General features: G+C 47.1%; 1 protein-coding gene across 1 annotated transcript in view; it reads left to right on the top strand.

Annotated features, from left to right (window-relative positions):
• The window catches only part of HDAC6 (histone deacetylase 6), a 219371-nt gene that overhangs the window by 183686 nt on the left and 23387 nt on the right, over positions 1-12298 (top strand). The window contains exon 28 of the mRNA XM_085629603.1: positions 3843-3971. Within this exon, the coding sequence (XP_085485729.1) occupies positions 3843-3971 (129 nt within the window). The remainder of the gene's footprint in view (positions 1-3842; positions 3972-12298) is intronic.

Raw genomic sequence — 12298 nt, 5'->3', positions numbered from 1 at the left:
CCCTTCCATAATTATTTTTAAAATAAATTACCTTAGATCTGTTAATTTCTAGCAATTGCCACTTTTCCTGTTTTGCAACAAAATCACAAAAAAGTAGTTAATATCAATTCCCTTCTTATCCCACCTCAGAGATGATTTTGGCCCGATCATGGGCTGAGAGTACAATAATTGCAGAGCAAAATGAGTTACATAATATTGGATCATGGCAATATGGCGACTTCATTCTCCTTGATCTTGGCTCCCCCTTTGACTTGGTTTGTCATTCTTCTCGATTCTATAAGCTTTTGGGAGCTGTGGTTGTGCCACAGATTTGTTTCATTCTTTTTCTCACAGGCAAGAGCCAGGCTGTTCTGCAGCATTAGAGCTTACATAGATACCACTACTCGAATGATCCCTTGATATCATTCTGTGAACCCTGGTACAGTGGGTAATAATTCAAGCATGTGATTCCTTCAAATCGATGAAACTATAGTTATGGGTAGGTAAACTTTGTCTTCTGCAGCGTTTGGATCTTTTATGGATTCACATACTTGTACTACTCCCTGATGTCTGGGGTTTCCCAGCCTGACATCTGAGAATAATTGAAGCATGCGAGTCTATGAAAGATACCAATACTACATAACTGTAGTTTCAGGGAAGTCACTTTGTAATGTACATGCCTCATTCAGTTCTCTATCTAAGATGCTTGTGCGTTGAGTCCTGAGGGTTCATCTCAGAGTCTTGCCTTGTTCATGTATGTAGCCCCATTGGCTAAAACAATTAGAGACTTCCAGCTTTATGTGCTTGCAAATGACACACATAATTTTAAGACTTGCTGGGATAGATGGCAATGCATGTCAACTCTCTGAAGGATGTATTAGACTGGATGTTTTCCAACTGTCTAAAGTTAAGCCCAAATAAAACTGATGGACATTTACTACAGGGGTACACCTTCTTTCTGGATGCCAACGTGGTGGCCTGACGTCCTACTGCAGTGTCCTACCCATATTCGGGCTGCCATAAACATCAGGCTGAGACACTCTCTTTTGCTCCTCAAATCGAAGAAGTTATGTCTTGCTCTTTTGCCACTTTTATATTCTAAATAAAATACTAATTTGGCACTGGCCGGATCCTGCTTTGACTACACCACTCCTCTTTAGCTTGTGCTTCCAGCATACCTACTTCAATGTCTCATGCGGATGCTAACCCACCTCAACATCTGCTCCCATCTAAGATTTATTGAGGCCAAATTGATTTTTTGCTGGATTCTGGGCCCCTCCTGGGCACAAATTGCTATACCCTCGATCTGCATTGGACTGGAAGCTGGGACTCTTGCCACCCGTGAATGTCTACAATGTCCTTTATGTGGGAAAAGGAGCCTGTTGAAAGATTTTTGTTATTTGGTTTCTGGTAGTTTTCTGAAATTGAGCAGCTGGTTCATGAGATACCTCTGCCATATCCATTGAGGCTCTGTCCCTATTATAGTTACCTGGAAAACTCCTGGAGTCCTCTGGGTTCATCTCAGCAAAGCCCAGGAGGATAACCATGAAATCTTTTTCTTCCCCCTCTCACTTCACTATTACAGCGGACACTGAATATTTCATTTGGATGTTGTTTTGAATGCTGCTCTCCTCCTGTTCGCTCTTTCTTTTTTCAGCCTCCCTGGGAAGGGAAGTGGGGAGGGGGGGGGAGGCCGCCTGGGAGAGAGAAGGGAGAGTGAGGAGAGAGGGAAAAAGAAGCTCTTTTTCTTCTTTCTTTTCCTTTTTTTTTCCTTTTTTTTTCTTGTGTATTCTAGCTGCCGAGAAATAAAATAATTGGGTCAGAGGGCAGCAACCATTACAACAGACTAGCCAGTCTGGATGCCTTTCTACAGGGGATGGGGTGGGGGAAGGGTTCAAGGGCACTAGGGGGTGGGGAAGGTGAGGGTGGAGGGGGTAGCAGGGTGGCATGGGGGTAGCACCTCCTGGTTCTCTATGTGTTAGCACCTTCTGTTTTTTATTGTGTTCCTCTAAATAAATGTCCTGTTTTCTCATTAAATTTGTTGCATTAGTTGGACGTTTAGTTTATTTAATGTTAATTACTGTGTCGAATGGTATCCCCATTGTTTACCCTTAGCACCTCCCAGAGTGAGCCATGATTGCTCAGCATGGCCTTCCCAGGAGGTTATAACAGTTGGAGAGCAAGAGCATTCTGGCCCTGAGACATCTGGTTGATGTCTCTCCTGTCGACGGAAGACACTGCTCTCTTGAAGTCCTTGCTTCCATCCTCATCGATAACCCTGTTGATGATAGAAAAAATACAAGAACAAAAAATAAGGCATTTAACTCTTGCACATACCTTTCCAAGCAAGGTGTAACCATTGCTTTCAACCCACCTGTTGGATGAAGAAGATTCAGAAGAGGAAGGGCCCTGCAGGGTTGCGCACAACCTATCCGAGCTGCATGTCAAGTTCCAGGATGACAGATAATATTAGGGTGACTGAGGAGTAAGGATATTACGCCCCTCAAGACCAATACTGCCAACAATACCAAGACGAAATGGTGTGTCTGCCTTCTTCATTAGTTACAGACTTGCAATTCATGCTTTCAGATTACAGAAAGGGATTTCCACCAACTTCATCTACTTCTGTGCAAGCTTCCTCACCTACCAAATCTCCATCTAGGCAGCCATGTACTCCACAGCATAGACTACTGTTACTGCCTACATCAATAAAACATACTCCACAAACAGCTTTCCTCCAGGACCCAACAACTTCCGATGATGACAGAGAAGAGGGGGAGCTCTGATACTCCCACACAGATTGGGATGATTATTTATTGCCTACACCATCATCTCCATCGCCAACTCCAGTGCATTCCCCACCTGAAGACATAGGGGGATTTCATAATCTGCTAGAGAGAGCAGCAAAAAGGTTCAATTTGCCCATGCCCACTACGCAGACAGACTGATTTTATGATTTCAAAGAGCCCTCTTGGAAGAGTGGGAGGGCTATGCCCATTGTGAACTACATATGGGATGAGAGTTTTAAAGTAACCACCTGTGAAAGACTCCTGCACCGGAAGTCCACCCCAAAAGACACCACTGTACCCGAGCCCCACAGCCCAAGGAGAAGTGGACCACAGGTATCCCTGTGTGCCCGAGGATCTCAAGGGTCGAGCCCCCCTGTGGGTTCTCCCGGGCTTTCCCCAGTCTAAGCTTGCAGCCTCTTTACCGACGGACCTTGCATTAAAGTGAAAGGGACACCCGACGCCATGACACACCTCTGCACCCGGATGCCCAGTGACTCCAAGGTGATCTGTTGGTGTGGCCTTGGACCTTGCCCTATACTCACCTTAACTCAAGAAGAGCAGGCCCGTAAGTCGTTTTCAAGTGCCCAAATGCAATACATGTTTTCCTCCATGGGAAAACATTGCCGAACCAGAAAATACACTGTGTCCGTTTTGAAAACTAGAAATCGATAATTCGAAAAGTACTGACCCAATTCTGATGCTCTTGGGATCTAAATTTATATAATAGTACGTATTATGTTTATACATTGTTGTCCAATTTCTTTGAGTGTGGTCTCTCTTACTGCCTTTGTGTGTAATAAATGATATGCCCAACTGCTTGCCCACGCTACCATAAAAGAGAGCATTTGAAGTGTCATTTGTGCCTCTGAGCCAGATTCCTACACCTGCTCTATGCGAAGAGTTGGCCTATAGCTATATGCCACTAAATGAAACGAAGTAGGAGAGGCTAATGTTCCTCAGCGAAAGCCCCCCGCCAAACCCCTTTGTTTGGATTAGCTCTTATGGGAGTGTTGGTTTTGTGGATCAGATCTGTTCACCTCCCTTTTTAATTCTTCTTTGTCTTCTCCTTCCCAGGTGTACTGCGGGCGGTACATTAATGAGCACATGCTGATGCATGGCTTGGACTCCGGTCATATGGTGGTGCTGAGTTACGCTGACCTGTCTGTGTGGTGCTACAGCTGTGAGTCCTACATTCACAATGAGGTATTTGCCGGTCTACTTTTTCCTTCTACTTTTTTTTCTCCCATATCTCTTCATTCAGTTTCTCCTAAACATATTATTTATATCATGTGTGGCTGTATATACACATAATTAGCATACTCCTGCTGTTTAGTGTGGGCTTGAATGCTTGCTGGTTGTTTTTCTTCAAAGAAGTCTCTCCAGTTACCAGATGTGGTGTGATGCCGCATATTGGTGTACCTTGCGCATGGAAACCAACCCCATATTAGATTGTTTTTTCCACCATTAAGTTTGGATTTGCCCCTAGTGGGCTCTGAGTTCATTGTGTTCTGAGCATGTTTCATCAGCTCCGTCTAGTTTCTTTTCAATATTGTCGCTTTTGATTTGAGCAAGCAAGACCCAGTCCTTTTATCTCCCATCCTGTTAACACTTTTGTAAGCGCTATCGTATGTCTGCAATGTCCCCAGGCGTCGAGGGCCTTGCAGCCTTCGGGGCCGAGAGTCATTGCCCGTCCTTCGTTTTCAGAGAATGCTCTGTATGTGATGGAACAGACATCCTTCCAGAATTATCCTCACTGCAATTAGAAATATCAGTTGGCGGTCCTCCTCAAGGTGTGCCAATTGGGCCTGTCCACCAATCACCACAATGCCTCGCCTTCAGAACCTATAAAACCCTCCAGTATCGAAAGGAATGGCACTACGCATACCGGTCATTGTACCAGCAGAGCTTCTCAGAGACATCTTCGGGGAAGAAGATGCCCTCAGCGCCAAAGAGCAGGAAGACGCTGGCGTGTCTCATCTCCTGGCCACACATTCGACACCTAGTCCAAAAACAGTGCCTTTGAGCGAGTCTGACCACGAGAAGATGAAGGACATTGAACTGTCTTCAGCCCCTGTGGCCCATTCCACCATGCGAGAGTCCCTAACTGACGGAGAGCACCACTCCTGAAGGAGTCGACGCTGAGTCCTGACCACGGATGCAAAGAAAAGGCAAGCCAAGAGACACCTTAGGGCTCCAGTTGGCATTAGCAAAACGCTTTGGAGCCAAGTAAGCCTTCACCCAAGGGTGCCAATCTCCATCAGTCATCAATCCTGAGTCACTCCAAGGGCAGTGAGCACCATGGGTCTCACTCTAAGCAGGCATCAAATACTCCATCTGCACTCAGATATGAGGACACAATCCTCAAGAAACTTCAACAACGACTCAATGGCAGGCGGATGTGTCTGTTCATCCACCCTGTTATGGTCAAAATCTCAGCAAAGCCACCTTCGCTGGTGTCTCTGGAAGTTCTTTGGAAGGAGAGACTGGCCTTCAAAGGGGAAACTTTCTCACAGCCTCCCTCTCCTGAGCTGGCACTGAAGAAGCACAATGACATAGCCATCAGTGCTTTTTCTCTGCCACAGAGCCCACCTCTACCTCCATCACCACCCACCTTTCCCACTACCAGGACACGCATGCACACTGTCTCCATCAGAGTTGCCAGAGGGGTCCCCTCTGTCATATTCAGAGCCACCCTGGCGACCCTTATGATCAACCCTCAGGTCAAGGCCCCACTGATTATCCCTAGGATCACTATAATGTAGATCCCCTGTTGACCTTCTTTAGACCACTATCCAGTTAGGACCACGCCTGTTTATGACCCCACAGTCTATCAGAGGTCATTCAAAGTGCTGCAGCCTTTAAAAAAGTGGCTATGTATGTCACCCAGGAGAAGGACGACTTCCGTATGGAGACTCTCACCAATTCAGAGTACCCCTTCCAATCGCTGCCCATGTTAAAAGACATGTTAAAATCAGCTTCTGACTGCAAGGAACCAGTTAAAGTGAGAGTAGTGACCCCAAGGGTCCAAAAGAAGTTCAGATACTCCCCTAGCGACCCAGCTTACATCAAGGGGCAGTTACGACCTGGCTCTCTGCTAGTCCACTCCGACCTCAAGTGTGTCTCTGCCCAAGCAACTGATGGTCGTCGTCCTCCTTCTCTGGACAAAGAGAGCAAAAATGTAGGCACAGTGTGCAAGAAGGTGGCTTTCAGCGTGGCAACACATTGGCCAATAGCTTGTGTAGGAAAGTGCCCCTTTTTGACATAGTCACTCCCACTTTTTGCCTGGTATCTGATGCAATTTTGACAGAAGTTCACTGGATTTCCGCTATTCCCTAAAACTGTAAAATGTTCCCCATATAGGCAATACCTTAGCCCCCCCTGTAAGTCCCTGGTAAATGGTACCCCAATTACCTAGGACAAGAAAGCTAAAGAGGGTACCTAAGGCCTGCAGCATGAATTGTGCCACTCTAAGGGACCCCTCAGTACCAACATGCAAACTGCCGTTGCACACTGCGTGCCATGTTGCAGAAAAAAGTAAAGACATGATGCCTGCAGACACTGCATGAAGTTTAGGTAAGTCGCCCCTACAGCAGACCTTAAAGCTGTAAGGCAAGGTACACTATGCTACATGTGCCGACATATTTGCATGAGCAGATGTGCATCTGTGATGTCTAAGTCGATTCTTAGATATTTGTGGTCAGGGAAGCCATTTTGTGTAAGTGGGCTGGACAATGGTATTTACGAGTTCTCCAGCTGCATGATGGCTTCACTAAAACTAGAGATGTTTGGTATCAAACATCTCATATTAATAAACCCACACTGATCCTGTTGATGGATTTAATACATGCACCCAGAGAGCACCTTCGGGTGCCCCCTGAAAACCTACTGACTACTAGTGTACTGGCTGACAGGTGTGGACCAGCCTGCCACCACAGACAAGTTTCTGACCCCCTGCAGGTGAGAGCCTACGCTCTCTGAGGGCAGAAACGATGCCTCCTCCGGCCGCAGGCTTTGTCCCATCCTCCAAGCAGGATGGCTAAGTGATCAGCATATCAAGGCAGGATGCTTCAAAAGCCTCTGCCGCCTTTGATATGCGACACAAGGCTTTCCCGGGCCCATTTGGCACCACGGCAGGAGGGAAAATCAACTAAGGGTGGGCGGACAACTCTGTTCCGCCCACGAAATGTGCAGAGATTTGCTCTTCCGCGATAATAGGCGGAGAAACAGGGCAAATCTCCGCACACTCGTGGCATAACGGAAGTTGGCCGCCCACAGTATTAAATACATTAAAAAAATCAATTTTTAAATAACCTTACCTTATCGGCGGCGACCCCGGGCTTCCATCCTCCTCCAACATGTCTTCTTCTGGGAACTGCGCATGCGCGGGAGCCCGTGCACGCGCAGTTCCCAGAAGACAACGCGCTGGAGGAGGATGGAAGCCTGGGGACGCCGCCGATAAGGTAAGGTTATTTAAAAATTGATTTTTCAATGTATTTAATACTGCGGGCGGGAGGCGGGATGTGCGTAACGGAACTATGCGGAGAGTGCGGAGATTGGTTCCATCTCCGTGCCTCTCCGCGTAGGTCCCTTACGCACATTACGCCTACCCTTAAACTCAACTACTCAGGAGGTGTGTCCCCCTCTCAAGCTAGTACAACCCCTAAGGTGGGCTACCTGATGTGGGCACGACTTTAGTAATTCTACCATTTTTGTTTTGGCGGAATTAGACTCTCTGGGGCAAGGTTATGTTCACTTCCCACAGAAAGTGGTCATACACAGGGTGCAGGCACTCTAAACGTAAGTAGCCCATTCGCTACTACATGTCCCTCCCCTTAATGCACCTAAATTGAGTATTTAGGTGGCAGCCCTGATACCAGGAACTCGGATTCTATGGATCAAGACGAAAAGGACACGGAGAGCTGCAAGAAAAAAGTGAGAACTGAAGACTGCTGTGGACTTTTGGCGCCAAACAATGCCTGCCACACTAACTCTTGTCAGTCCCGACATAGCGACTCGTCCTGCAGCTGTCAAGCTTCCCAGCTTGTCAACCATGAGACTGCCAGCCTTTGCAAATCGCAAAATAATCTCCCTTGGAGTACAGGAGCTACTCTCCTGCAGTCTGCAGACACCAAAACACAAAGTCCGATCTACCAAGTTGCCACTCTGAGCTAGCCCGACGCAGCAGCGCCCCAGGAAGGCACACAGTGCCCAGCCGACCTTTCCGCTCTGTACCCGAGCTCCCCAGCCCAGGTGCTGATGAACTGGCTGTACCCCCTTGTCCCCAGGACCCTTGTGACACAAGCACCACTTTTGGGAGCTCCGAGACTTGCCCCTAAATTCCACCCTGTAGCCTGTTTCTAGCTGACCCCCCTTCTTTCTACCGGCGTAGTACGCACAGCTACCAACGTGACCAGCACCTCCCCACCCGGACGCCCCAGGCCAGGTAAGGAAAACTGCTCGTAGTACTTGGGACTTTGGCCCCCTACCAAGTCCCGAAGGAGACCCCCAGGAACCACAGTCAAATATAACTGCATGTTATGCCTTTTCTCCCATTGGAAAGCATTGTGTAAAGACGCATTTAAGTGAACATTTTACTTACCTGCTAAAATCAATGTTTAAATAAGTACTTACTTGACAACAAAGTTCTTGGTATCAAAATTTATATAAAAATACAATTTATTTTTCTAAATTGGTCTCAGATTTATTCTTGAATGTGTGTTCCATTGATTGCCTATGTGTTTGTTAACAAATGCTTAGCACTACCCTCTGATACGCCTAACTGCTCGCCCACACTACCACAAAAGAGAGCATTTGGGTTATCATTTGTGCTTCTGTAAACCAATTGGTTTTGCCTGGACTCTTTACGCAGTGTTCCTTTTTATAGTTCATTATAAAGAGTCAGCTTCCTACAGCCTGTTCATGGCACTCCTCTCCATGTACAAGAGGGCCGAGTCGCAGAAGATGCAGTAGCTCCTTAAGCAGCTCCCAGAAGAGTATAGAAAGCATGGGAAAGAAATTGTGTCCACGAGCAAGGTCATCTCTAACTCCAGCATTCACTATGCATTATATATCAAGGACACAGCCTCTAGGGCCATTAATACAGGTGTTATCCTCGGACGCTACCCCTCACTCTAAATCTTTAGGTTCAAACCCAAGGTTCAACAGAATGCCCTCAATTTCCCGTTTGACGTCCCCTTTTTGGGTCACAGGTTGATGAGATGCTGGAAAAGATTTTTTTTTTCTTTTTAAAGTACAGAGACAGCGAAGTCCATGGTGGCGATTCAAATTACTCTATACAGGGGCTCCTGTTAGAAACAGCAATTTGGGGGTGTTGCAAAGACAGCCTCACCCAAGCAGCTGCATCGGTCCTTCCTCCAGCAAGTGCAAGAGGGTACAATGGAGGCTCCTACAGTGGTAATGTCAAAGGTGGCTTCAATAAAGGAGCTACCACCTCCAGACAGTGACTTGCCCCGCCTCCCCCACATCACTTCACCTGGCAAGGGAAAATACGCGGTTTCCTCTCAGCAAAGAGCAGTTCTCCCTCCTTCAGGAAGAACTGTATGTCCTTCTGCAGAAGGGAACCATAGAGAGAGTGTCCCCTCAACACCAAGGGAGCGGCGTCTACTCCCTCTACTTACTGATCTCCAGAAATATAATCCCCTCAGGCCTCTTAATCACTACATCCAGTTAGAAAAGTTTTGCAAAAAAAAACCTGATGGATATCATTCCTCTTCTTAAGCAGGGCAAATGCATGATGGCATTTGGTTTCAAGAACTTCTATTTCCACATACCCATCCAGTCTGCTCATCAACAGTATCTTTACTTTGTGGTAAGTGGACAAAACTGTCAATTCAAAGAATGTCCTTTTGGGGTATTCAGCCCCAGGTGTGTTTATGAAGTGCCTTTCAGTGGTGGTGGCTGTGCATTTGTGAAGAAAGGAAAGTCATTTATTTCCCTACCTCGAAGATTGGCTGATCAAAAGCAGCATCAGGCTAGTGCCTAACCCACACACAGGTGGCAGTGTCCCTGCTTCACTGCTTGGGATAAGGCATAAACGCCATCAAGTCCCGCCTCCTGCCTCTGCAGATCCAACCCTATCTAGGGTCTGTGTTTGATGCAGTCATGGAGAAAGCTTACTCCAACTAGTAGGAAATCACAGCCTTTCAGCAGGTGCTGTCTCTCTTTCAGCCAATCGTCCATTTACAGTGAGAACTCTCATGTGCCTTCTAGGGATGTTGACCTTGTGCATCGTCATTGTTCCACATGCAAAGTTTCATATGCAACCCGTACAAAGTGCCTCACAGTTCAGTGGTCTGAAGCAGAGAGTAACTGGCAAGATCTAGTGTTGGTACAAGCCAGGTCGCACTGCTCTCTGCAGTGATGAAACGGCAACAACTTGTTGCAAGCCAGGCCTTCTACAGACCCTGTACCACAGGTGACCATCACCACAGACGCCTCTCTCACAGAGTGGAGCATGTATCTCAACAAGGTGACTGTCCAGGGAATGTGGTCTTTGTAAGAAGCTGGGTTTTTATGTAGCATACCAAAATCAGGTATACTGTGTAGAAAGTCCATACAGCTCTTGTTATCTTACAGGGCTTAAATTAATACTCCCAAATGCTTTCTTTTGTGGCAGTGTGGGCGAGCAGTTTAGGCTTATCAGAGGGTAGTGTTAAGCATTTGTTGTACACACAGAGTCAATAAATGAGACACGCATTCAAGAAGGAAATGGAGACCAATTTAGAATTTTTTAAATAAAATTAACACCAAGAACTCCGTAATTGGGTAAGTACTTTTCGAGTTATCAGTTTGTACAGACAGGCAAAAATGTCACACAAATGTGCTTTTACACGGTAATCCTTTTCTATGGAGAAAGAAACATATACCGCATACAGTTACTTGCAATCATATTTTGGAGGTGTCCTTAAGAACTTAAGGTGCAAGGGGTTCAAGGTTCCAAGTTCCACCAGCAGTTCGGGTTTACCTGCCCTGGGATGTTCGGGTGCAGAGGTGCTGGACGGGTTGGTAGTCTTGTGTGCTACACCATTGGCAAGGAAGGAGGGCTGCCTAGAAACAGGCTGCGAAGGGGGACTTGGGGACAAGTCCAGGACCTCCCAATGGCGAGCTCAGTTTTTGAGGCTCTTGGGAGCGAGAGGCACAGTCTATGTTCGTGGACCCAGGCTGGGGAGCTCTAGGGCAGTGGGTTTTGGTTAGCTGTTCCAGTGTGCCTAATGCGCTCATGGTTCTTGGTGAGCCCTGCAGAGGGGGACAAAACAGGACAGCTGGGCTACTCTCGGTGCTGGCCTCCTTGATGATGACGTTGCTCGTCGGCTGGTCGGTCTTTGAGGTGTTGGAGTCCAGATTGGACTTCAAACAAGCTTTGGTTGCTGCAGGGGTCGGGTACCCCGGGAATTTGTTCAGGGTGGGTCCTGGCGTCGTCACACTTGGTGGGGAGACGGATGTGACCTCCTGGAGTAAGGTGACCTCCTCCTGGACAACTGCCGCATTGGTGGACCCGGTGGTCAGCAGAACAGTGAACCAGATGTTACAGTCTGTGCCGACAGGTTGCAGAAAAATGCCTCCTCCACTTCATGGGAGATGATGACTGGTTGGCGAAGTGCTGACAGCCTTCCAAGGCTTTTGGAGGACGCACAGCTGCAGGACAAGTCAGGATCTCTGCAATTGTCAGGAGCAGCCAGGGTTTGGTGCTTAAAAGTCCACAGGAAGGCCACAGTTCTTGCTTCTTCGGCTCTTCTTTGTCCTTCTTTAGTCCGGCGAATCGAAGTTCTCTCTTCAATACTGGAATAAAATGGGCTATGCATGTAGGCATGTAGCACTACCAGGCTAGTCACAACCCTAAGGTGGGCTGCCTGATCTGCTCCACAAAAAAAGGGTTCCATCATTTTGATGGCATTAGGAACTCTGGGACAGGGTTATGCGCACTCCCCACTGGAAGTGGTCATATGGGGGTGTAGTGACCCCAAGGGTAAGTTGCCCATTGGCTACTACCTTTACCTCCCCTTAACCCTTTTTAATTCAATATTTAGATGGGCCCCTGACACTAGGAAGGAGTAGTTTCTTACCTGTAACTCCAGTTCTCTTGTAGGGGTATTTCCGTGATAGTCATAATCATGTGAATAGTCCGGCCCATGTGCGTGGAGGTGGAGCCCGGAGCACTTCATTAGATATATCTTCTTAAGTTGTCATCTTCTGCCTTTCTTCAGGAAGGCCTGTATGGACACTTAAGAGATAAAAAGACAATAATGCAGCCTAAGAAACTAGGCTACACTGGCCATTACTTCATCTTGAAGTGAAAAAGATAGCCAGTTTAACTTTAAGTTTAGTAATTTACTGAGTTTTACACATAGAAAACCCTCCTTCACAAAACTCCTTTTTCATGATAGAGATGAAAGGAATGGATACAGAAGCCCCCATAGGCTGCCATTATGGGTACTGTGCCTTTAAGAGTCTCCAGAGACCCCCGGTATCCCATGAGGCACAGCCAGAGGCATTTACTTTCAGTTCTTTTT

This window comes from Triturus cristatus, chromosome 10 (genome assembly GCF_964204655.1).
Source record: "Triturus cristatus chromosome 10, aTriCri1.1, whole genome shotgun sequence".
NCBI lineage: Eukaryota > Metazoa > Chordata > Amphibia > Caudata > Salamandridae > Triturus > Triturus cristatus.
The sequence above is the reverse complement of the archived record's forward strand: the minus strand, read 5'-3'. Positions and strand labels throughout refer to the sequence as shown.